The 25,431-nt window shown below is 36.6% G+C and overlaps 2 protein-coding genes across 2 annotated transcripts in view; one reads left to right on the top strand and one right to left on the bottom strand.

The window, feature by feature from the left end:
• The window catches only part of LOC141403257 (uncharacterized), a 42,569-nt gene extending 17,138 nt beyond the window's left edge, over nt 1-25,431 (bottom strand). Inside the window, exon 1 of the mRNA XM_073985443.1 lies at nt 25,388-25,431. Coding sequence (XP_073841544.1) covers nt 25,388-25,429 — 42 coding nt within the window. The 5' untranslated portion in view covers nt 25,430-25,431. The remainder of the gene's footprint in view (nt 1-25,387) is intronic.
• On the top strand, nt 9,685-10,379 carry LOC141401663 (uncharacterized). The gene is made up of 3 exons (XM_073982002.1): nt 9,685-9,891; nt 9,966-10,139; nt 10,230-10,379. The coding sequence occupies exons 1-3, from the start codon at nt 9,685-9,687 to the stop codon at nt 10,377-10,379; spliced, it is 531 nt and encodes a 176-aa protein (XP_073838103.1).

The raw sequence follows: 25,431 nt of genomic DNA, 5'->3' as shown, positions 1-25,431 counted from the left end.
AAACAAGTAAGAAAACATCAGTCAGCTGTGCTGACGGAGGTAGAACCTCAGCAACTGACAAAAAAAAAAACAACAAAACCAAACAAAAAGCAATAATTATGCGGTATATAAAATAAATTGATTTTGTATCAAGAGTTTGCATTAAAATCATTGACATTAAATTGGAAGAAATTTTTAAAGAAGTTTTTATGTTACCTTGCACAAAAGCCATTTTAGTAAGTGCCGGCAGGGTTTTGGAGCTTTTGGGCCATTATCTCAGGAAGTATTGACTTACTCCGGAAAAAAATTGTGCCGTTGTAAATGAGGCCGCTAGAACAACCTATTGAAAAAAGAATCAAAACGATCCGAGAGGAGCTCATAAACTTCACTTTATCCGAATTTTTGTGTGGGAGGTACCAGAAGGAGTGGACTGGATGAAATAATACGATGTACTAAGTCTGCACCATCAGAAATTCTCTCCCTGCGAGAATTATCTTACGAATTTGCCATTTTGGTTGGTGCCGTCAAGGTTTCTTGAACCAGTTAGGCCAATATCTCAGGAACTATGGACTTGCGCAAGGAGGCGCAAGGACAATTACTGAAACAAATTTCAAAACAATCCGAGAGGAGCTCTTAAACTTCACTTTATCCGAATTTTGTGTGGGAGGTATACGAAGGAGTGGACCGATATAGCCCATATTCAAACCTGATACATGATGTGCTAAGTCTACACCAGTCAGAAACTCCCTGCGAGAATTATCTTACGGATTTGCCATTTGGTTGGTGCAGTCAGGGTTTCTTGGAGCATTTAGGCCAATATCTCAGGAACTATGGACTTGCGCAAGAAAAAAATTTTACCATCGTAAAGGGAGCCGCAAGGACAACTTAATGAAATAAATTTCAAAACGATTCGAGAGGAGCTCTTAAACTTCACTTTATCCGAATTTTGTGTGGGGAAGTACCAGAAGGAGTAGACCGATATAGTCCATGTTCCAACCTGATACACGACTGGATGAAAAAATACGTATAGTACATACACCAATCAGAAACTCCCTGCGAGAATTATCTTACGAATTTGCCATTTTGGTTGGTGCCGTCAAGGTTTCTTGAACCATTTAGGCCAATATCTCAGGAACTATGGACTTGCGCAAGAAAAAAATTTTACCATCGTAAAGGGAGCCGCAAGGACAACTTAATGAAATAAATTTCAAAACGATTCGAGAGGAGCTCTTAAACTTCACTTTATCCGAATTTTGTGTGGGGAAGTACCAGAAGGAGTAGACCGATATAGTCCATGTTCCAACCTGATACACGACTGGATGAAAAAATACGTATAGTACATACACCAATCAGAAACTCCCTGCGAGAATTATCTTTCGGATTTGCCATTTTGGTTGGTGCCGTCAGGGTTTCTTGGAGCATTTAGGCCAATTTCTCAGGAACTATGGAGTTGCGCAAGAAAAAAATTGTACCATTCTAAAGGGAGCCGCAAGGATAACTTACTGAAATAAATTTAAAAACGATCCGAGAGGAGCTCTTAAACTTCACTTGATCCGAATTTTGTGTGGGATGTACCAGAAGGAGTAGACCGATATAGTCCATATTCCAACCTGATACACGACTGGATGAAAAAATACGAAGTGTACACCAATCAGAAACTCCCTGCGAGAATTATCTTACGGATTTGACATTTTGGTTGGTGCCGTCATGGTTTCTTGGAGCTTTAAGGCCAATATTTTAGGAAGTAATAACTTGCGCAAGAAAAAAATTGTACAGTCGTAAAGGAAACCGCAAGGACAACTTACTGAAACAAATTTCAAAACCATCCGATAGGAGCTCTTAAACTTCAGTTTATCGGAATTTTGTGTGGGAGGTACCAGAAGGATTGGACCGATAAAGTCAATATTCCAACATGATACACGACTGGATGAAAAAATACGAAGTCTACACCAGTCTAGTCCAGTCTATAAGCCTAGCCTAAAATCTGAGGGTATAATAAATAAATTTGGAAATAAATTTAAATCAGGGATCGGCATGGCAGTAAGTCGCGAGCAAGCAAGAGACAACACAAACGCGACTCAAGTTAAATGCCCAGCAAACCAAATGTCGGATGTCCGCCACGTCTGAACAATTTCGGAAGCAACGTCGTTCTAAGCGATTTTTCGAAGCGGAAATAGTTCAGATTTTGTGCCGATTTCGGAACGAATGTCGGAAAGAAATTTTCTTTCCGAATTTCCCAAGGATTTTCTTCAGATTTTGTTACGAAATCGGATCGAAATCGATACATTTCGTCCCGAAATTATGTCAACCACTTCATGCAACTTTCGTTATGATATCGTTACGATTTCGGATCAGACATCGGACGTATCATCAGAATTTTGTTCCGATTTCGTTAAGATGACAGTACGATTGGTTTGCTGGGTGACCGCCATCCCATTTCTGTTGAGAAGTCGATAAAGAACAGAGTAGGGCAATGGATTTCCCGTGAGCGTAAATTTACTCTCTCTCTCTCTCACCACCAGTTAGAGTCGTTAGTAAATTTGTGAGCGTGACAAAATTTACGCTCACGGGAGACCCATTGCTTTACTCTGATGAAGAAGGATGTGCTGCCGCATGTTTAAATGATTTTAAATTTTGGCAAGGCATCATGGTACACAATGTTTGTGAAGAGAGAACGATATTTACGCTCTCAATGTGCGCAGGCACATTGCATTTGCATTTGTAGAGGTTGCCGATACTTGATTTAGATATTTTCCCACATTATCTTTAAAACCATTGTCCACGCTGATTAAACCCCAGTAGATATATTGTGCGGTTGACAGAGGGAGAGGAGAGTATCATAGTTAAGATCAGTATCTGGCAAAAAGGGGCACACATGCCCTTGATGAGAGTAACAACAGAACAACCACTATTTAGTCTTCGTTCAGGAGTCAATGAATAAGGTAGTGCTATCGCTTGTTTCAATCATTTTTAATTTTAATAATGCATTAACACACACGATATTTGTGGAGAGATCGAAATGAACGCTATCGATGTCGTACGTGTGAGACCTCATATAATTCATTTGTAGTGGTGTCGACACATGGGTAAGGTCCACGTGCCTTTGGCACAGTGATGCTCAAATATTTTATGCATTAGCCTTTGCTAAACAACGGCAGATGAGAAAGAAGGGAGAGTATGTTGTTGTTGTACATCCGATAACGTATATGGGCGATCATAGCTGCTTTGGCACCACAATAATATCAAGCAGACAATCAATCACCCACCCTGCCAACAATTGGAAGTGAGTTTCGCACTCCCTCGCCTAAGAGGTCACTCCGGAGACATGCCAAGGAAGATCGTTGCTGAATTACACAAACAATTTCTATAGACTTATTTTTTTAATTTTTTTTAATATTTTTTTTTTTTAATTTCTAGAACTATCGCGGAAATGATCTTCTAGAAGTGTCGCTGGAGTGACTTCCAAGACGACACGACGGCGTGGTTCATTTCTTCACAATGGAGGCCACTTCAGGGAGACTTCTGCGAATATCGCCGCGACTGTTTTCATCGCCCTGGGCCACACGCCTAAGTCACTTCCGCGATAGTTTTTGCTTGCAGGGCATGAGAACGATAAAATTCATGGTTTTAGCAACCCTTTCGTAGAAAAAACAACCACCATCAAACGAACCGCTCTACTAAGGTGAAGTCGTCTTTAGACTGTTAATTTAATTTATTTATTTCAGTCTATAGAACAAAGTATTCCTTACAGACTATGATACTTAAACTAAACATTTGTTTAAATCTAGATATTTATATTCACCTCATTAAAATTTAGTTACAAAATACAGTTTAAAATCATCTTTGGAAATGCAAAACTCTATAAATTTACAGTATTTTTTTTTGAAAATTTATGTTAGTATCATTTATATAGCGAAACGCTCTCATTAATGGGCTATGGATGGCATAATTTACGCGATGAATAGGGATGTTAAAAATATTAATATACCTCATCTGCCTCGGTGGAACATATAATGGAATTTGTGAAAGTAATTCATCAGAATCTATTGTATTGTTAATCAAGTCGAAGACAAAAAGAGCACACTGCATTATCCGACGATGCTCAAGGGTTTGCAGACCCAAAAGTAAACATTAGTGGTATTCCGTAGACAATTGAAGACCTCTTGAGGCCTCCCTTAGAAAATTGAAGACATCTTGAGGTCTTCCATAGATAACTGAAGGCCTCTTAAGGTCTTCCTTAGACAATTGCAGACTTCTTGAGGTCTCCCATAGACAACTGAAGACCTTTTGAGGTCTTCCATAGACAATTGAGGACCTCTTGAAGTCTTTCATGGACAATTTGAGACCTCATGAGGTCTTCCATAGGCAATTTAAAACCTCTTGACATCTTCTACAGACAATTAAAAACTTCTTGAGATCGTGTAAAGAAAAATGAATATCTCTTGAGGTCTTCTATAGATAGATGAAAACCCCTAGACGTTTTGCATATATAATTGAAAATATTTGAGATCTTTAACAGACAATTGAAGTCCTCCTGAGATCTTTTTTATACAACTGAGGACTTCTTGCACTGAGGATTTTATGAGGTCGTTTATATCCAATTGAAGACGTCTGGATATCTTCCTTAGAAAACTGAAGACCTCTTCTATTGAAAATGGAAGACCTTTTGAGCGCTTCTTTAGGCAAACAAAGAAGGTCTTCTATAGAAAATTAAGGACTTTATGGGCCATCTGTAGTCAATTGAAGACCACTTGAGGTCTTCTTGAGTCAAATAAAACCTCTTGAAATCTTTTGCAGACAATTGAAGGCCTCTTGAGATATGCCGTGGATAATTGAACAACTGTTGAGGTCTTCAATAGACAACCAAACCCCTCTTGCGGTCTTCTATAGAAAATTAAAGAACTTTTGAGGTCTTCTTTAATCAAATGAGACTTCTTGATATCTTCTATAGACAAATGGAGACCAATTAATGTTTTCTCAAGGCAACTGAATACCTCTTTAAGTCTTCTGTAGACTTCTCTTCGTCTTATACCGACAACTCAAGACCAATTGGAATACTTCTTCTACAGACAATTAAAGACCTTTTGAAGTTGTCATTAGACAATTAATGACTGGTTGAAGTAGTCTATAAACAAGTAAATGCCTCTTGAAGTCTTCAATAGACAATTGAAGACTTCTTGAGGTCTCCCATAGAAAATTGAAGATCTCTTCAGAACTTCCATAGACAATTGAAGGCCTCTTAAAGTCTTCCTTAGACAATTGAAGACCTCTTAAGTTCTCCCATAGACAAGTGAAGACCTCTTAAGGTCTTCCATAGACAGTTGAAGACCTCTTAAGGTCTTCCATAGACAGTTGAAGACCTCTTGAGATCTTCTTGAGTCTTTTATAGATAAATGAATAACTCCTGAGGTCTTCTTTAGACAATTGAAGACCTCTTGAGGTCAGTCAAATAAAACCTCTTGAAATCTTTTGCAGACAATTGAAGGCCTCTTGAGATATGCCGTGGATAATTGAACAACAGTTGAGGTCTTCAATAGACAACCAAACCCCTCTTGCGGTCTTCTATAGAAAATTAAAGAACTTTTGAGGTCTTCTTTAATCAAAAGACACTTCTTGATATCTTCTATAGACCAATTGATGTCTTCTGAAGGCAACTGAAGACCTCTTAAAGTCTTCTGTAGACTTCTCTTCGTCTTATATCGATAACTCAAGACCACTTGGAATACCTCTTCTACAGACAATTAAAGACCTTGTGGAGTTGTCATTAGACAATTAATGACCGGTTGAAGTAGTCTATAAACAAGTGAAGGCCTCTTGAAGTCTTCCATAGACAATTGAAGACTTCTTGAGGTCTCCCATAGACCATTGAAGACCTCTTTGGTCTTCCATAGACAATTGAAGACCTTTTGAAGTCTTCCATAGACAATTGAAGACTTTATGAGATCTTCTACAACCAATTGAAAACCTTTTGAAGTAGTCTTTAGACAATTAAGGACCAGTTGAAGTAGTCTTTAAATAAGTGAAGGCCTCTTAAAGTCGCCTCTTGAGGTCTCCCATAGAAAATTGAAGATCTCTTCAGGTCTTCCACAGACAATTGAAGGACTCTTAAAGTTTTCCATAGAGAATTGAAGACCTCTTGAGGTCTCCCATAGACCTCTTGAGGAGTTTCATAGGCAATTGAAGACCTCTTGAGATCTTCTACAGACAGTTGAAGACTTCTTAAGTCTTCTATAGACAGTTGAATAACTCTTGAGGTCTTCTATACAGGGGTGCCAAGTTGGTGGTTTTCCCGCTACATGTGGTGATTTTTGACGTACAAAAACCACTGTTTATGCAGGAATGTTGACTGTTTCAAGGTAAAAATCGCTACAAACCTATGGTGCGTATGTGGCTGTAGCGATTTTTGCCTCAGAACAATTGACAACCCTGCTTCTATAGACAATTGAAGACCTCTTGAGGCCTCTTATAGACAACTGAACACCGCATGAGGTCTTCCATAAACAACTGAAGACCTCTTGAGGTATTCTATAGATAGGTGAAGACCTCTAGAGTTATTGCACAGAGATCAGATATCTATAGACAAGTGAGGATTTCATGAGATCTTTTATAGCCAAATGAAGACGACTGTATGTCTACCATAGAAAATTGTAGACCTATTGAGGTTTTCTATTGACAATTGAAGACCTCTTGAGCGCATTTATAGGCAACCAAAGACTTCTTGAGGTCTTCTGTAGAAAATTAAAGACTTTTTTGACCGTCTGTAGTCAATTGAGACCTCTTGAGGTCTTCTGTAGACAATTGAAGACCGTTTGAGGTCTTCTATAGTCAAATAAGACCTCTTGAAATCTTCTGCAGATAATTGAAGTCCTCTTGAGATATGCCATGGATAACTGAACACCCCTTAAGGTCTTCTATAGACAACAAAACCCCTCTTGAGGTTTTCTGTAGAAAATTAAAGACCTCTTGAGGTCTTCTTTAATCAAATGAGACTTCTATAGGCAAATTAAGACCAATTGATGCCTTCTCAAGGCAACTGAAGACCTCTTAAAGACTTCTGTAGACTTCTCTTCGTCTTATATCTACAACTCAAGACCACTTGGAAGACCTCATATAGACTATGGAAGACCTCTTCTACAGACAGTTAAAGACCTTTTGAAGTTGTCATTTGACAATTAATGAGCGGTTGAAGTAGTCTATAAAGAAGTGAAGGCCTGTTAAAGACTTCCATATACAATTGAAGACTTATTTAGGTCTCCCATAGACAATTGAAGACATTTTGAGGTCTTCCATAGACAATTGAAGACATATTGACGTCTCCCACAGACAATTGAAGACCTTTTGAAGTCTTCCATAGACAATTGAGACCTCTTGAGGTATTCTATAGACAATTGAAGGCGGCTTGAGGTCTTCTATAGTCAAATAAGTCCTCTTGAAATCTTCTGCAGACAATTGAAGGCCTCTTAAGATATGCCATGGATAACTGAACACCTCTTGAGGTCTTCTATAGACAACAAAACCCCCCTTGAGGTTTTCTATAGAAAATTAAAGACCTCTTGAGTGTTCTTTAGTCAAATGAAACTTCTTGATATCTTCTATAGACAATTGAAGACTGCTTGATGTCTTCCTTAGGCAAATGAAGACCTCTTAAAGTCTTTTGCAGACAATTGCCGACCTATCTTTGTCCTTTATATAGACAATTGAAGACCACTTGAGGTTTTCTATAGACACTTGAAGTCAACTCTTCTATAATTACTTACTTAGCTGACCTATTACTGATGTTTACCTATACTGATGACGTTGTATAGCGATACAGCTCGTGGTTCATACAACGTCGATATTCACCGTCAACGCAGGTTGGCCCGTAAATCTTTCGAAGCATTTTTCTCTCAAACACACCAAGCACTGCCTTTTCTGCTTGGGTGGCATCAGTCTTTTGTAAAGCATTGTTTCTGTTTGAAATCTTCTATAGAAAACTGAATATCTCATGAAATCTTCGTCAGATAAAGGAGGAACTTTTAAGTTCTTCTGTAGACAAGTTAACACCCCTTGAGGTTTTCTATAGACAATTGGAAGCCTCTTGAGGACTTCTATTGGTAATTGCAGAGCTCTGGAGGTCTTCCATAGACAACAGAAGACATCCCAAGGTATTTTGTTGACAACTGAAGGCGTCTTGAGATTTTCCATAGACATATGGAGACCTCTTGAGGTCTTCGGTAGACAAATGAAGTCCTCTTGAGCTCTTCTATATCCAATGAAGACCTTTCGAAGTGTTCTATAGACATTTGAAGACCTCTTGAGTCGCCCTTTAGACCTCCTAATGTCTTTATAAATTGTATAAATTGTTAATTCTGTAGACAATAGAAAACCTGCTGAGGTCCTCTATAGAAAAGTGAAGGTCTTCTGAGGCTTTCTATAGAAAGTAGCTGACCTCTTGATGTCCTCTACAGACAAATGAAAGTCTTCTAAGGCCTTCTATAGACAAAAGAAGACCTCTTAAGGTCATCTATAGACAGTTGAAGGTCTTCTGAGGCCTTCTATACACAATTGAAGGCCTCTTGAGGAGTTCTATAGGCAAGTGAAGACATCTTGAAATGTTCTATAGACAACTGAAAACTACCCAAGATATTCTCTTGACAACCAAAGACCAATTGAGGTCTTCTATAGAGCATTGAAGACGTCTTGAGACCACTTGATGTCTTCTATAGACAATTAAATATATCTGTAGCTGTTCTTTACACAACTGAAGACATCTTAAAGTTTTCTGTATACAATTGAAGACTTCGTTAGGTCTTCTATAAATAATAGAGTACCTCTTGAGATTTTTCATAGAAAATTTAAGACCATTTGAGATCTTCTATAGACAATTGAAGATATCCTGAGATCTTTTGTAGACATTTTAAGAACTTCCGGACCTTTTATGGGCATATTGGCGACTTCCGGAGGTCTTCTATGGAAATTCGATTACCTGTTCAAGACTTCTACTTACCACAGAAAACCTCTTGATGTCTTGTATAGACAACAAAAGACCTCTTAAGCTCTTCTACAGACAACAGAAGGCTACTTGAGGTCTTCTACAGACAAATGAAGACCTCTTAAAATCTGTTGAAATCCTCTTGAGGTTTTCTATGCATAATTAAAGACCTCTTCAGATTTTCTATAGCAATGGAAGACATCTTTAGGCCTTCTATAGGCAATTTGAGAACTCCTATGGTGTTCTATAGAAAATATAAGACGTCTTGTTGTTTTTATAGCAGAGAAAGACCTCTTGAAGTCTTTTAGAGCCTATAGAAGGCCTGTTAAAATCTTCTATAAAAATTTAAAAAACTCTTTAGGTTTCCTATGGACAAATGAGGACCTCTTGAATTCCTCTCAATATAATTCCTCTCCATATAATACCTCTGCTTTTTTATCTTTTCATTGAAAATCCTCTAATTTTTTTTGTAATTTTGTTATGATTTCAGCGATAATTATAATAAAAAAATAATAATAATTTCAATTAAACATAAGCGAATCTCATTAAGATCAACCGGCAGTTGATAGGTCATAGGCAATTCCTGTTATATTCAATAAAAATTCAAATAGGTATATAAAATAAGTTATTAAAAAGTCATTATATTTACAAATCGGCATATATTTAAGCTAACCATAAATATTTTTTGACGCAAATATATTTTGGCCCAAGTTCAGTTCAGTTGAATATCTAACATGAAGCTCGGCTTGCTGTTGGCAATTACTTTCATAACAATAGAAGATTCCACGTCACTTCAAGTGAAATTGACCAAACTGGAGTGTCTGGAATTCGACAAACCGTTTGCCACATTTAAAAACTGTTCTCTAAAGGCTTTATCGCGTTACAAGACGGCATTGAATATACGTGTGGCTCTGCATCAGGTACCCGTCACTAATGTAACGGTAAGAACGGTCTCTGATTGAACATTTTTCAACGGCTTTTCTTATTTTATTTTCTTATTTTTGTTCGCGTCCAGGTGAATGGACAATTCTTTCGAAAGGGCAGTAATGGCTATCGTCTCTTCATGTACAATAATACCGTTGACTTTTGTGCATTTTTAAGGAACGGCAATCGTTTCATGTTTTGGAAAATAATTTTCTCCAAATTAATACAACCATTTTCGAATATAAATCACACGTGTCCATTTGATGTAAGTCTGTGAAAATTGCTTCTTCCATAAAATTTTAAAAATTTCCACGGATCAGATATTTTCAAAATTGATAGTTTTATTTTATTTCAGCATGACATAATTGTTGAAAATCTAATATTGGATGGTGAAATGTTTAAACTGATACCATTTCAGACAGATGAGTATATGATCAATTTCCGTGTGGCTGCTTATAATCACTACAAAGCCGAGGTTCGATCTTATTTGACAATTATTGAGTAAAACCGGAACAAAAAATAAAAAAAGTTATTGAAAATAAATACAGATAACATAGATATTCAAAAAATTTCGATATTTTTCAAGGATTATCGTATTACCCAAAAGTAAAACTTTTAATAATAAGAGTCTAAGGAAGACCTCCTGAGGTCTTCTGGAGTCAATAGAAGACCTTGTGAGGTTTTTTAGAATCTATGGAAGACTTTTAAGGTCAATTGTACAAAACAGAAATCTCTTTGGTCTTCTATAGACAATAGAGGACCGCCTATGCTTTTCTCTAGGTAATATAAACCTCTTGAGGTTTTCCATAAGCGATAAAAGGCCTATTGAGGCCTTCTATAGATAATAGGAAATCTCTAGAAGATCCCTTGCATCCTCTAACGGCAATAGAAGCATAGAAGTCGCTTGAGGCCTTCTAGAGACAATAAAATACCTCCTGTGGTCTTCTACAGGCAATAGAAAGCATCTTGAGGACTTCTAGAGGAAGTTGAAATCTTAAAGAGGTCTTCTATATTCAGCAAAAGACCTCTTTGGGAATTCTAAAGGCAACTTAAAACCTCCTGAGGTCTTCAAGAATCAATTATACCGCTCCTGAGATTTTCTATAGGCAGCAGATAACCTCATTAGAACTTCTAGAATCGAAGTCGAAATTGTCTTGATGTATTAATAGGCAGCAGATGACCTCCTAAGGTCTGAGGGACTTTTACTGATAACAGAAGACATCTTAAATTTTTCCATAAGCAATAGAAGACCTCCTGTGGTCTTTTAGGATGGCTGAAGGCTTCCTGATGTCTTCTAGACACAGTCGGAAACCTCTCGAGGTCCTTTGTAGGCAACAGAGCACTTCCTGAGATCTTCAAGAGACAATACTATGCTTCCTGAGGCTTCATAGAATCAGTCGAAGTCCTCTTGAAGTAATTATAGCCATAAAAGATCTCCTGAGGCCTTCTGGTGGCAATGGAAGACTTCTTTCTGGAGGCAATAGGAGATCTCTTGAGGCTTTCTTTAGGCGATAAAAGACATCTTAAGATTTCCTATAGAAAATACACATATGTTCTATAGAAGACCTCCTGAAATCTTCCAGAGACAACAGAATACATCTTCAGGCTTAAGGTCTTTTATTAACAGCAAAAGACATTTTAAATATTTCCATATGAAGTAGAAGATCACCTGTGGTCTTCTAGGAGAAATAAATAACCTCCTGAGGTATTCTATAAGCAATTAAAGACCTCCTCCGGTCTTCTAAAGGCAATAGAAGACATCTTGAGGACTTCTAGAGGAAGTCGAGATCTTAAATAAGTCTTCTATATTCAGCAAAGGACCTCCTTGGGAATTCTTGAGACATCTTAAAACCTCCTAAGGTCTTCAAGAATCAATTAAACCCCTCCCGAGATCTTCTATAGGCAGCAGATGTCTTCCTTAGAACTTCTAGAATCCGTCGAAGTTGTCTTGATGTATTAACAGGCAGCAGATGACCTAAGGTCTGGGGGACTTTTACTGATAACATCAGACATCTTAAATTTTTCCATAAGCCATAGCGGACCTCCTTTGGTCTTCTAGAAACAATTGAAGGCTTCCTGATGTCTTCTAGGCACAGTCGGAGACCTCTCGAGGTCTTTTGTAGGCAGCAGAGCCCTTCGTGAGATCTTCAAGAGAAAATACTAAGCCTCCTGAGGCTTCATGGAATCAGTCGAAAATCTCTTGAGGTATTTATAGCCAAAAGAGGGGTCTTCTTTTGGCTATAAATACCTCAAGGCCTTCTGGAGGCAATGGAAGACCTCTTTCTGAAGGCAATAGGAGACCTCTTGAGGCTTTCTTTAGGCGATAAAAGACATCTTAAGGTTTCCTTTAGAAAATACATATATGTTCTATAGAAGACCTCCTGAGATCTTCCAGAGACAACAGAATACCTCTTGAGGTTTATGGTCTTTTATTAATAGCAAAAGACATTTTAAAGATTTTCATATGAAGTAGAAGACCTCCTGTGGACTTCTAGAAGCAATAAAAGACCTCCTGCGGTCTTCTAAAGGCAATAGAAGACATCTTGAGGATTTCTAGTGGAAGTCGAAATCTTAAATAAGTCTTATATATGCAGCAAAAAACCTCCTTGGGAATTCTAGAGACATCCTTAAACCTCCTGAGGTCTTCAAGAATCAATGAAATCTCCTGAAATCTTCTATAGGAAGCAGATGTCCTCCTTAGGACTTCTTGAATCCGTCGAAGTTGTCTTGATGTATTAATAGATGGCAGATGACCTCCTGAGGTGTGGGGGACTTTTACTGATAACAGAAGAAATCTTAAATGTTTCCATAAGCCATAGAAGACCTCCTGTGCTCTTCTAAAAACAATTGAAGGCTTACTGATGTCTTCTAGACACAGTCGGAGACCTCTCGAGGTCTTTTGTAGGAAGCAGAGCACTTCCTGAGATCTTCAAGAGACAATACTAGGCCTCCTGAGACTTCATAGAATCAGTTGTTCTCTTGAGGTAATTATAGCCAAAAGAAGACCTTCTGAGGCCTTCTGGAGGTAATGGAAGACCTCTTTCTGGAGTCAATAGAAGACCTTGTGAGGTCTTTTAGAATCTATGGAAGACTTTTAAGGCCCTTTGTACAAAATAGAAATCTCTTTGGTCTTCTATAGACAAGAGAGGACCGCCTCTAGGCAATATGAGACCTCTTTAGTTTTTCTATAGGCGATAAAAGGTCTATTGAGGCCTTCTATAGATAATAGGAAATCTTGCATCTTCTAACGGCAATAGAAGAATAGAAGTCCACTTGAGGCCTTCTAGAGGCAATAAAAGACCTCCTGCGGTCTTCTAAAGGCAATAGAAGACATCTTGAGGACTTCTAGAGGAAGTCGAAATCTTAAAGGAGTCTTCTATATTCAGCAAAAGACCTCCTTGGGAATTCTAGAGACATCTTAAAACCTCCTAAGGTCTTCAAGAATCAGTTAAACCCCTCCCGAGATCTTCTATAGGCAGCAGATGTCTTCCTTAGAACTTCTAGAGTCCGTCGAAGTTGTCTTGATGTATTAATAGGCAGCAGATGACCTCCTAAGGTCTGGGGGACTTTTACTGATAACAGAAGACATCTTAAATTTTTCCATAAGACATAGAAGACCTCCTATGGTCTTTTAGAAAAAATTGAAGGCTTGATGATGTCTTCTAGGCACAGTCGAATGCCTCTAGACGTCTTCTTTAGGCAGCAGAACAATTCCTGAGATCTTCAAGAGACAATACTAGGCCTCCTGAGGCTTCATAGAATCAGTCGAATATATCTTGGGGTAGTTATAACCAAAAGACCTCCTGTGGCCTTCTGGGGGCAATGGAAGACCTCCTGAGGTTTGAGGTGTTTTATTGACAGCAGAAGACATTTGAAAGATTTTCATATGTAATAGAAGACCTTCTGTGGTATTTTAAAGACAATAGAATGCTTCCTGATGTTTTCTAGAGCAAGTCAAGACCTCTTGATGTCTTCTAAATTAAATAGAAGACCTCCAGAGGTCTTCCAGAGGCAATAGAACCAATCTGGAAGTCTTTTATTGATACCAGAAGACATCTTAAAGATTTCCATGGACCATAGCATAAAAAAGACTTTCTGAAGTCTTCTAGAGGCAGACGAAAGCCTCGCTAGGTCTTCTATAGACAGCAGGAAAGCTCTTGAGGTATTCTAGAGTCAATAAGAGACCTTCAGAGGTCTTCTATAGGTTTGAGGACTTTTATTGACAGCAGAAGACATTTTAAAGACTTACATATCGCTCATTTACTCAAAGAGTGACACATTTCAAAAAATCCAGTTTCGAAAAAAACGCGTTTTAAGTTCGCGATTGGAATTTGACTTCCCAAATTAAAAAGATTATTACACAAAAACTAAAATAACTACTTGGACCCTATTTTGCAAACAGTTAGCCAGATATCTAAAGTGCTAAATTTCTGTGCAAGATCAAGCATGATTTGATGTGTTTTAGTGCTTCATAAACTCAAAAAACTGTTGTGTTGAATTATGCGAAGCTTGTAGTAAATGAGTTTTAACACGTTGAGTTTTAGAGATATCAGCATAAAAATTTGACACAAGATAAAGTAGAAGTTTTTGAAAAAATAGAAATTGCTAACTCAGAAATCGCATTTTTTGAGTTATGCCACTCTTTGATCGATATGTAATGCAAGACTACCTGTGGCTTTCGAGAGGCAATCGAAGACTTCATGAGGCCTTCTTTAGGCAGCAGAAGACTTCCTGGGGTTTTCTATAGGCAGCGGAAGACATCCTGAGGTTTTCTAGAAACAGTCAAATAGCTCCTGATGTCTTCTAGTGGCAATAGAAAATCTCCTTAGATCTTCCAGAGACAACAGAATAGGTTTAAGGTATTTTATTAACATCGGAAGACATAAATATTTCCATTTTCAGTAGAAGACTTGCGGTCTTCTAGAGACTATGGAAACTTGCTGATGTCTTCTAGAGGAAGTTGGAGACCACTTGAGGTCTTCTTAAGGCAATAGACGACCTCTTGCGGCCTTCCAGAGACAATAGAACCCATCTGGGGGTATTTTATTGGCAACAGAAGATATTTTATAGATGTCCATAGGCAATAGAAGACGTCCTGTGGTATTCTAGAGGCTGTAGAAGACTTCTTAAGGTTTTCTAGGGACCGAAGAAGGTCTGCTGGTGTCTGGAGGTATTACATTGGCAACAGAAGACATCTTAAAGATTTCATACGCAATAGAAGACTTCCTGTGGTCTTCTAGAGACAATAGAAGACTTCTTAAGGTATTCTAGGGCCAAAAGGTCTGCTGAGGTCTTCTGGAGGCAATGGAGGATCATTTGAAGTCTTTTTTGACAGCAAAAAACATGTTAAAGATTTTCATATGCAAGAGAAGAGCTCTAGTCGTTTTTCAAAGGCATTAGAAGACTTTTTGATGTATTCTAGAGGGAGTTGAAGACCTCCTGAGGTCTTCTAGAGGCAATAGAAACCCTCCTGAGGTCTTCCAGAAACCATAGAAGACCTTCTGTGGTCATTTAAAGGCATTAGAAAATTTCCTGAAGACTTCTAGAGGCAATCGAAGACGTCTTGAAGTCTTCAGAAGTCAGTAGAAGGCCTCCCTAGGTCTAGAGCTAACAGAAAACTTTTTGTGGTTTTCTATTGATAATGAAAACCCCGTTCAGGTCTTTGTTAAACTATAGGAGACCTGTTAAGGTGTTAGATAAGGCCTCTTGTTGTTTTCTAGAGACCGAAGGCATAAACGAACAGGGCCAACGTCCCAACTTTCCGGGCATTTGCTACAATATGTGTGGCTAAAAACAAACTTTTAAACTTGGCTTTAATAAAGCCAAAAATTGCGTTCTGTCCTGTTTTATTTTGGCTTTGTTAACCAAAGTTAAATTGGCCTTATGGCCGTGATCTGAACATTCATAACAACGAATTTTTTTAGGGCTTGCCGTGCTCTATAAACTGTCGTTTAAAATAACACGTGAATCTCATTGGATCTGTCAGTATCTTGCCGTTGAAAGACTAACGGTTGTGTCTATCATCCTTTTTTCCCGGATTCGAGAGTCCAAAACTTACTCATTTCTATAAAATGTTGCATTGCTTCAGGCGATCAAGCAAAATTTTCGGCTTGTATTCGCCTACTGGTGTCTTGTTTCAAAGGTAATTTCCCTAACTCTTGGATCTTCCGGATTCGTACGATGAAACTCATGTGTGGTCGAACCTATAAACCCAAGAAGAACCTCATTACCACAAGAGGCATAAGAACTAACCGATGAAAAAAAAAATCAAAACAAACCGATAAGGTACCTTCAATTGAATATTAGCGCAATACGACTGAAATCTTGTGGAGCAGGTACCCTAAGGAATAGACCATTTTAAACTTGATCTAAATTGTTAAGAAAAGTAAAATTGTTTGGACCAAATCGGTGGACCAAATCGGTTTATTTCTAAGTAGGCTTCTTCATATTACAGCTTTTCACCATCCATATTCCCGTCCTGCGTAAAATTGCATTTTTGCCGCTGCAAAAGACGGATGCGAATCTTGGATGTTACAATAAGAGAAAATCATAAATGCTTGGTTTGGTTCAGTTAAGGTCGCTCGGAACCGTTTCGTGATATCTGCCATCCTAAAAAATATTTTTTTTTAATTTTTTCTCCAGCTGACGATTGATGTTTGTTTGGGTATAAAAAGTTTTTTGTTGAAGAAGTTATTGAAAAATAACTTCGTTGGACAATATCCACAAACAAGAAACAAGGAAACTAATGAGATTCTGTGGCGAGAGTTGAAACTATAGTATTCCCCTTGGCGAGCAATGCCAAATTTTCTCCACTAATAAATCCACGATTATTGAAAAAATATTTTTTTTTAAATCCACTATTATTGAAAAAATATTTTTTTTAAAAAGTCCACGATTATTGATTTTTTTTTTAAATCAATGATTATAGAAAAAATATTTTTTAAAAAATCCACGATTATTGTTTTTTTAAATCCATGGTTATTGAAAAAATATTAAAAACAACGATTAATGTTTTTTTAAATCCATGATTATTGAAAAAATATTTTTTAAAAAATCCACGATTATTGAATATTTTTTTTACAAATCTAATATTATTGAAAAAAATATTTTTTAAAAAATCCACGATTATTGAATATTTTTTTACAAATCTAATATCATTGAAAAAATATTTTTTAAAAAATCCACGATTATTGAATATTTTTTTTACAAATCTAATACTATTGAACAAATATTTTTTAAAAAATCCATAATATTATTGAAAAAATATTTTTTAAAAAATCCACGATTATTGAATATTTTTTTTTACAAATCTAATATTATTAAAAAAATATTTTTTAAAAAATCCACGATTATTGAATATTTTTTTACAAATCTAATATTACTGAAAAAATATTTTTTAAAAAATCCCCGATTATTGAATATTTTTTTTACAAATCTAATATTATTGAAAAAAAAATGTTTAAAAAATTTACGATTATTGAAATTTTTTTTAAAAAAATCCACAATTATTGAAAAAATATTTATAAAAAAAACAACAATTATTGAAAAAATATTTTTTTAAAAAATCCACGATTATTGAAAAAATATTTTTTAAAAAATTCACGCTTATTGAAAAAAAAATTTTTTAAAAACTACGATTATTGAAAAAATATTTCTTAAAAAATCCACGATTATTGAAAAAATGTTTTTCAAAAAAATTCACGATTATTAAAAAAATATTTCTTAAAAAATCCACGATTATTAAAAAAATATTTCTTAAAAAATCCACGATTATTGAAAAAATGTTTTTCAAAAAATCCACGATTAATGGATTTTTTTTTTTTTAAAAATCCACAATTATTGAATTTTTTTTAAATTCCACGACTATTGAAAAAAATATTTTTTAAAAAATCCACGATTATTGAAAAAAATATTTTTTAAAAAATCCACGATTATTGAAAAAATATTTTTTAAAAAATCCACGATTATTGAAAAAATATTTTTTTAAAAAATCCACGATTATTGAAAAAATATTTTTTAAAAAATCCACGATTATTGAAAAAATATTTTTTAAAAAATCCACGATTATTGAAAAAATATTTTTTAAAAAATCCACGATTATTGAAAAAATATTTTTTAAAAAATCCACGATTATTGAAAAAATATTTTTTAAAAAATCCACGATTATTGAAAAAATATTTTTTAAAAAATCCACGATTATTGAAAAAATATTTTTTAAAAAATCCACGATTATTGAAAAAATATTTTTTAAAAAATCCACGATTATTGAAAAAATATTTTTTAAAAAATCCACGATTATTGAAAAATATTTTTTAAACAATCCACGATTATTGAAAAAATATTTTTTAAAAAAATCCACGATTATTGAAAAAATGTGTTTTTTTTAAATCCACGATTATTGAAAAAATATTTTTAAAAAAAATCCACGATTATTGAAAAAATATTTTTTAAAAAATCCACGATTATTGCAAAATTTTTTTTAAAAAATCCACGATTATTGAAAAAATATCCATGATTATTGAAAAAATATTTTTTAAAAAAATCCACGATTATTGAAAAAATATTTTTTAAAAAATCCACGATTATTTAAAAAATATTTTTTAAAAAATCCACGATTATTGAAAAAATATTTTTTATAAAATCCACGATTATTGAAAAAATCTTTTTTAGACGTACATACACTAAGTAAAAAAGTTGTTGCCAATAGGTTTTAAAGCAAAGACACTATGCCCATTAGAAAATTATTAAAAAAATCCAGAAGTTTCCGATGGAGATGCTTTTCCATTTTATTTGCTTTGCTGGTAAAAAACTAACACTTCTTTCAAGAAAGAGAAGTCTCTCTTCAGTCTCCGTTCAGCATTGTTGACGATCGGACGTGTTTTCGCTAACATTCTGTTACTGAAAGTAAACCAGCAACTCTCTACTTGTTATTTCTTCTTTCAAAACGCAAGAAAAGAGGCACTAAAGGCCCGGAACCCCCGCCTAAAAGAAATATCTTCTTACCCCTACAAGCACTTTCTGACGACGAATAGTCAGACACCGACGGCGCAAGTGAAATAGTAAAAGAATTTGTTCTCCCAATAAAAGTGTTGGGTCAAAAACTAGAATTTATTAATGCACTACTTTGCAATAAAGGTTTTCCTAACTATCGTATTAGAAAAATGTCGATTGGAGTAAAAATTTTGTGTGAAACAACAACTTTACATGCCAATGTTATAAATGTATTGAAAGAGAACAATTGTCAATTTTTTTCTCATGACAAATCTTCCGTAATTTTTGACCTTGAATACAAGACAGCAAGCGAAGTCAAAACAGAACTAATTTCTCGTGGTTTAAAATGTAATGATGTGAGAGTCATTACAAAAGAATTTCATGGTATGATTGACACCATTTACATTGTATCATTTGAGAACGGCTCTGTTAATCTCAACACTTTGAAGAGAGACTGTATAAGTTAGATACGTTGGCCTTCAACTTCTCGAGCCCAGTCGATCACGGATGCTGATTGACAGCTCGGGTATCACCTCTACAAGTTCCCTCTGCGGAGACCGGAGAGTGTAGATACCAACGGGCGACGGTTCTCTGTTCTCTCACCGGAATAATTGTAGCTGTATTAGTATTAAACGAAGATCCTCTGCGATCAACACGATCCTCTGCGATCACTAAGATCCTCTGCGATCCACGTGAACCTCTGCGTTCACTTTTGTTTTATCTCTAGAAGCGAAAGCACCAAGGCCTCTGCGCCAACCCCAGATTACAAAAGGTAATCTCTTTGTTGTAAGAAAAGAATTGAATATCACAATAAACAGCAATCATATTTATATAAAGAATTAATACTGGTTGTTTTTATTTCACTTCTTCTTTTCTCCCTCTACTGCTCATCATATACGGTAACTGAGAAACATAACCTATGGATCACCCCTCCCTCACCTCAACATTTTATCCTATCGAACTGGAGAATTTGTTGTTGCCCAACTAAACATTTGGTCGCATCGAGCCGGATAGAAGCCAGCCTTTTTGTTGTCGCTGCTCCAGTTGCCTATTCTCCCTCTCTTCTATTGTGATACAACGAGATTTGAAGCCTTTGTTGTTGTCTTAGGACGGGCAAATATTGGATAAAATTGCATCATATCTTACAACAACAAATCACCATACTAACACCAGGTACGTAAACTCAGATTTCTATAAAAAGTGAGCTACCGCGAGTGTTAATATTTTTCGTTTGAGCAGTAAATAAATAAATCATTGGTCGAATTTCAATTGCCCTACGCGAGTGCATTAAATTCGTTGCTTTCCTTCCTCCATCATACAGTCCACACAAAACTTATTGAAATCGTTGTTGTACTGATTATCCAATGTCGCGGTGATCATACAAATCATTATCCGTGTTGTTGTTATTCTTGTTAGATTTGCTCCAAATCATTTGGTCTCACCATAACAACACACACATAAAACCAATTGCCTTTTCTCATTGCAATTCCTAATTGTAGCTAAAAATCACTCTGGTCGACTATTAACATCACTACGTGTGTTAATTATTTCGTTTCTCCTATTGAAACCCTAGTTGTTGCTAGTTTTATTTTGTTGTACTGATCACCCTACGTCGCGTTGATCGTACAAAACGTTGTCGTTTTTCTTCATAGTATCACACAACTCGTTTAGTTGTTGATCTCATTTGAAAGGCCGATGCCTTTAGTGAGAATTCGCTGTGATATTTACAAAAACAAAACCCATCAAATTTCCAATCGGATTTGCATCGGTTATTGCACTCTCCCTTTGGTAAATAATAACCCTCATTGCACCGATTGTTGTTGTTATTCCCCAGGGTTTTTTCTAACGAAGCCCTTCTGTTGAGAATTTGCATTGGCAAATTTACACTAACAACATAACATACATTGTTACACTTCATATACATATTGTCGTTTGGTTTATTTTGTTGGTACAATCCTCGCCACCCACAAAATATTTGGCGTTGTTATTCCCTCGTTCACATAAAAACCCTTTGAAAATTTGCACAGCCAAATTTCCAATAACAACGCATCATCCAAATTCTCTCTGCATTTGATTTCGTTGTTGTATAGATCGTCCATCACCAACCAAACACATTCGTTTTTCTATTCTCCTACCTTTGTCGGTCAGGTATTTATTCTAAGTTGAGAAATTACATGGTAATTATACCAACAACTTTCCCGCCCTTTTAAGCGTCCCTTAAAAACCTCTGCTGATCCTCAGCACTCGCTTGGTCGTTTGCAACGTCTGTTCTTCAGTGGGAGCTTCGCTGCTTACACATACCCATTTCTCTGCTAGCGTCGCTTGTGTGGTTAGCACAGTGGGGTAAAATAGCACAAATAGTTTTTTTAATAATTAATTTTGAAAATTATTTTTCGATAATTTTTGGAAATATAATTAATTGGCAGTAGGGTTTTTGGAATTTTGGACGAATTCACCCTACATTCGGCACTTATTGCGCATATTTGAAGCAGACAATATATATGAAAAATAATTGTTTTTCGATATTTTTATATTGTTTTTGGCAATATTTGTTAAATATTTTGGAAAATTATTTGAGTCTCCGTAGGGGTTTCGGTATTTTTGGACAAATACACCCTACATTTGGCATACTTTGCACCAACTTGTCAACCGAACAATATATATTTCAGACCAATTAGTTGATTTGCGTTGATTTTCTGGTGCAAACAATAAAATTTTCATATTAATAGAATATTTGTCGTTGGAAATTGGACAAATACACCCTACCATTAGCATAACTCACCTCACCATACACCCTACACTCGGTACCACAATATACATTTTGGTATATCTGTGCATTTTTAGAATCTTTTGGATCAATTAAAGTAGTTTTTGTTCGTTTTGAAGAAATTTCTGAAAATTTTCTCTTATTTCGCTCTACTTTAATTTCTGAAATCCATCACACCTTGATAATTTTTAGCGATATTTGTACATTTTGTCAATTTTAGGAGCTTTTTGTGGAGATTTCTTATTGATTTTGAACTGTAGCAATTTGTGCTTCAATTAAATCTCTTTTCCCGCCTTTCTTTTGCTGTTGGTTGCAAATTCAATTGGAGTTTTTGCTCTTTCCCATTGCAAAATGTCGGTCACACCTCTTACACGCTTCATCAGAACTACCGAGGCAGTCGTAAAATTCGATGCTTCGTTCGAATTACGCAAAGAGAATTGCCATAGCATACATACGCTACAGATATATTCCTCTGAACTTCAGAATTTGTGGAACAAGGCAAAATTCGCCTATGAGGAGTGCTTAATCTATCTCACAACAAATAGTGGTGCAGACATTGGTAGTATAAATGTTCCTGCGAAATACAGCAGATCATATCAGGCATACCTTAACTGTTCATCATCCATTGATCAGAAATTCAGTGCATTACAATCATCTGGCAATGGAAATCATTCTCCCCCATCGACCCCTTTAGAAGCGTCAGTTTCTTCTACCACCTCTCCTACATCCAGTTCTATCCCCCAAATATCAGCTGGCAGTACTTCACCATTGAATATCTGTCAAGAATCACAACCGTCAGGTTTTCATTTGACCGAATCCCTAGCTTTGGCCTCTGAGTTCTCTACCACCCAAACTGTTGCATCTCAAATGTCACCAGTTTACGAAAAATCGAGATTGTGTAGTACCCAGACTGACGACTTCGCCCTTTATTCTGAACAGGCTTCAACTGGTTTTCTATTAAGGGAGTCTGTATCTTTGCAGATTGATACACCACCTGTCTGTCCTTCACCTCCTCAAATCACACCCACAAATTGTTCTACTGCCCCTCTTGCAAACCATTCCAAGTCAACTGTCGATACCCATAGTCTGCCTTTACCACCTATCGACATTGATATTTTCGCTGGCGATTTTATGTCTTGGCCATCTTTCAGGGACATATTCACCACTCTATTTGTTAAAAATTCACGTCTTTCAGACATTGAACGTCTGTACTACTTAGTGCAGAAAACGGACGGTGAGGCTCGGGAAATCGTCTCGAGATTTCCACTCACTAATTGTAGTTTCCCCTTAGCGTGGAAAGCATTGTCGGATACGTACGACAATAAGCGCATTCTGGTGAATAGTCACATCCAACAATTGCTCAGTCTCCCTTCTTTGGATAAAGAAACTTGCTCTGGTTTGAAAACCATTCAGCGTGGGATTAGTAGTTGTCTTGCTGCAATGACCGTCTATGACGTCATCACGGATCATTGGGATCCAATAGTAGTTTGTATTTGTTTGCAGCGTTTGCCAAAGTTAACTTTGACTCTGTGGGAGCAAAGTATCAAGAACAAGTCTTCGTTGCCTTCTTGGCGAGACTTAGATGCTTTCCTCACAGAGAGGATACAAACATTGGTTTGTATTCACAACATGTACGGGAATCAACTCACTGACTCGTCACCCAATAATGTTGCTCTATCTAAATCCTCCAAACAATCGTTGTCCAAATCGAAAACTTCATCCAATAGTTCAGCCCAGAAATATTGTTGCCCAATTTGTCCTCACCAGAGTCATGTTCTGCGTGTCTGCCCTCGGTTCAAAGAACTTTCGTTTGAGGATAAATTCTCAATTGTTAAAAAGTATAAGTGCTGCCTTAATTGCTTAACTCGTGGCCATGTAATTAAATCTTGCCAAAGCAAACATAATTGCAATTTGTGCAAACAACGGCATCATAGCCTTCTCCACCGGCCACATGTTAGAAGAGCTCCGGCTACATCAAAACTGTCTCCGTCTTTTACTGATGTCAAAAGTCGAGATCACAGTTGTGTTTTGTCGCAGCCCCGACACCCTACAGGCATTTCTACATTGCCCTGCACTTCTCCGGCTTTTACAAATGTCAAAAGTCGAGAGTCTAAGTGCAATATGTCGACCCGCTCTTCTAATAAATGCCAAAGCAATCTTCCAGATACTAATACTTTGCAAATTAGAAAAGTTGTTGCTTCTTCAACGAAGACAACTCTGGCTTTTACTGATGTCAAAAGTCGAGAACATAATTCCACTTTTTCGCACCCAAACCACTCTCCGGCTTTTACAAAGCTCAAAAGTCGAGTATTTACCCCTTCTTTGTCGCGCGCAAATACCTCTCCGGCTTTTACCAAGGTCAAAAGTCGAATATTTAGTCCTTCTTTGTCGCGTCCATCTTCCTCTCCGGCTTTTACTGATGTCAAAAGTCGAGAACCGCGTTTGTTGGATCGGTCTTCGGACAACACCAAACTCTTCCTTAGATAATAGTGTGCTTTTGGGAACCGCCAAACATAGTTTTGAATTCGCTGCGTGCCCAAAATCTATTTTCGGGTGCCTTCTTATTCGTCCGGTTCCTGCCACCTCTTGTTCCTAACCTCTTATTTTAAATTGAAATCGACCACTGAGTAATGCTAACAAATAATTGAAACAAATCGCTAGTACTGTTATACCTTGAAAACTTGAATTGAATTGTTCATTGACTCGTAACCATATTCTTGAATCGAGCGAATATCGGAGTCGATCCTTTCTTAATTACACGTTTATTGACATCACTTGTTTGAACTCACTTGAAATCTGAATTTACGTTCATTCTTTTTACAATTATTTCTATCTTTAATTGTTGATACACGCTCACGTGTATCAAGGTGGGCGGCAATGTATAAGTTAGATACGTTGGCCTTCAACTTCTCGAGCCCAGTCGATCACGGATGCTGATTGACAGCTCGGGTATCACCTCTACAAGTTCCCTCTGCGGAGACCGGAGAGTGTAGATACCAACGGGCGACGGTTGTTGTTGGTTTGCTCATTTTGATACATAGGAGAGACTGTTCTCTCACCGGAATAATTGTAGCTGTATTAGTATTAAACGAAGATCCTCTGCGATCAACACGATCCTCTGCGATCACTAAGATCCTCTGCGATCCACGTGAACCTCTGCGTTCACTTTTGTTTTATCTCTAGAAGCGAAAGCACCAAGGCCTCTGCGCCAACCCCAGATTACAAAAGGTAATCTCTTTGTTGTAAGAAAAGAATTGAATATCACAATAAACAGCAATCATATTTATATAAAGAATTAATACTGGTTGTTTTTATTTCACTTCTTCTTTTCTCCCTCTACTGCTCATCATATACGGTAACTGAGAAACATAACCTATGGATCACCCCTCCCTCACCTCAACATTTTATCCTATCGAACTGGAGAATTTGTTGTTGCCCAACTAAACAGAGACCATAGTTGTCTCTTCCGAATTATGATTAAATGGGATTACCATAAAAAAGCAAAAAACCGAATAATGCAATGCAGAAATTGCCAAATGTTTGGTCATGGAGACAAGTGGTGCTCCGTGAGAACAAAATGCGCTCAATGTGCAGGCAAACATAAAACTATTGATTGCAAATCATCATCCACAGTCAAGTGTGCCAACTGCAACGGAGATCACGTGTCTACTGACGTAAATTGTCCAAACCGGAGCACATATTTATTAATCAGAGAGAGGTTACTCAATCGTCAATCTCAAAGGTCTCAAAAGTACCGTAATCAAACTTTTACTAGATCCCATGGCTCTCAGCAACATGC

The sequence above is a fragment of the Musca autumnalis genome, unplaced genomic scaffold (genome assembly GCF_047663935.1).
Source record: "Musca autumnalis isolate F117 unplaced genomic scaffold, ASM4766393v1 scaffold_4, whole genome shotgun sequence".
In the NCBI taxonomy this organism is placed as follows: Eukaryota; Metazoa; Arthropoda; class Insecta; order Diptera; family Muscidae; genus Musca; species Musca autumnalis.
Note: the sequence above shows the minus strand (reverse complement) of the source record. Positions and strands in the feature narration are given on the sequence as shown.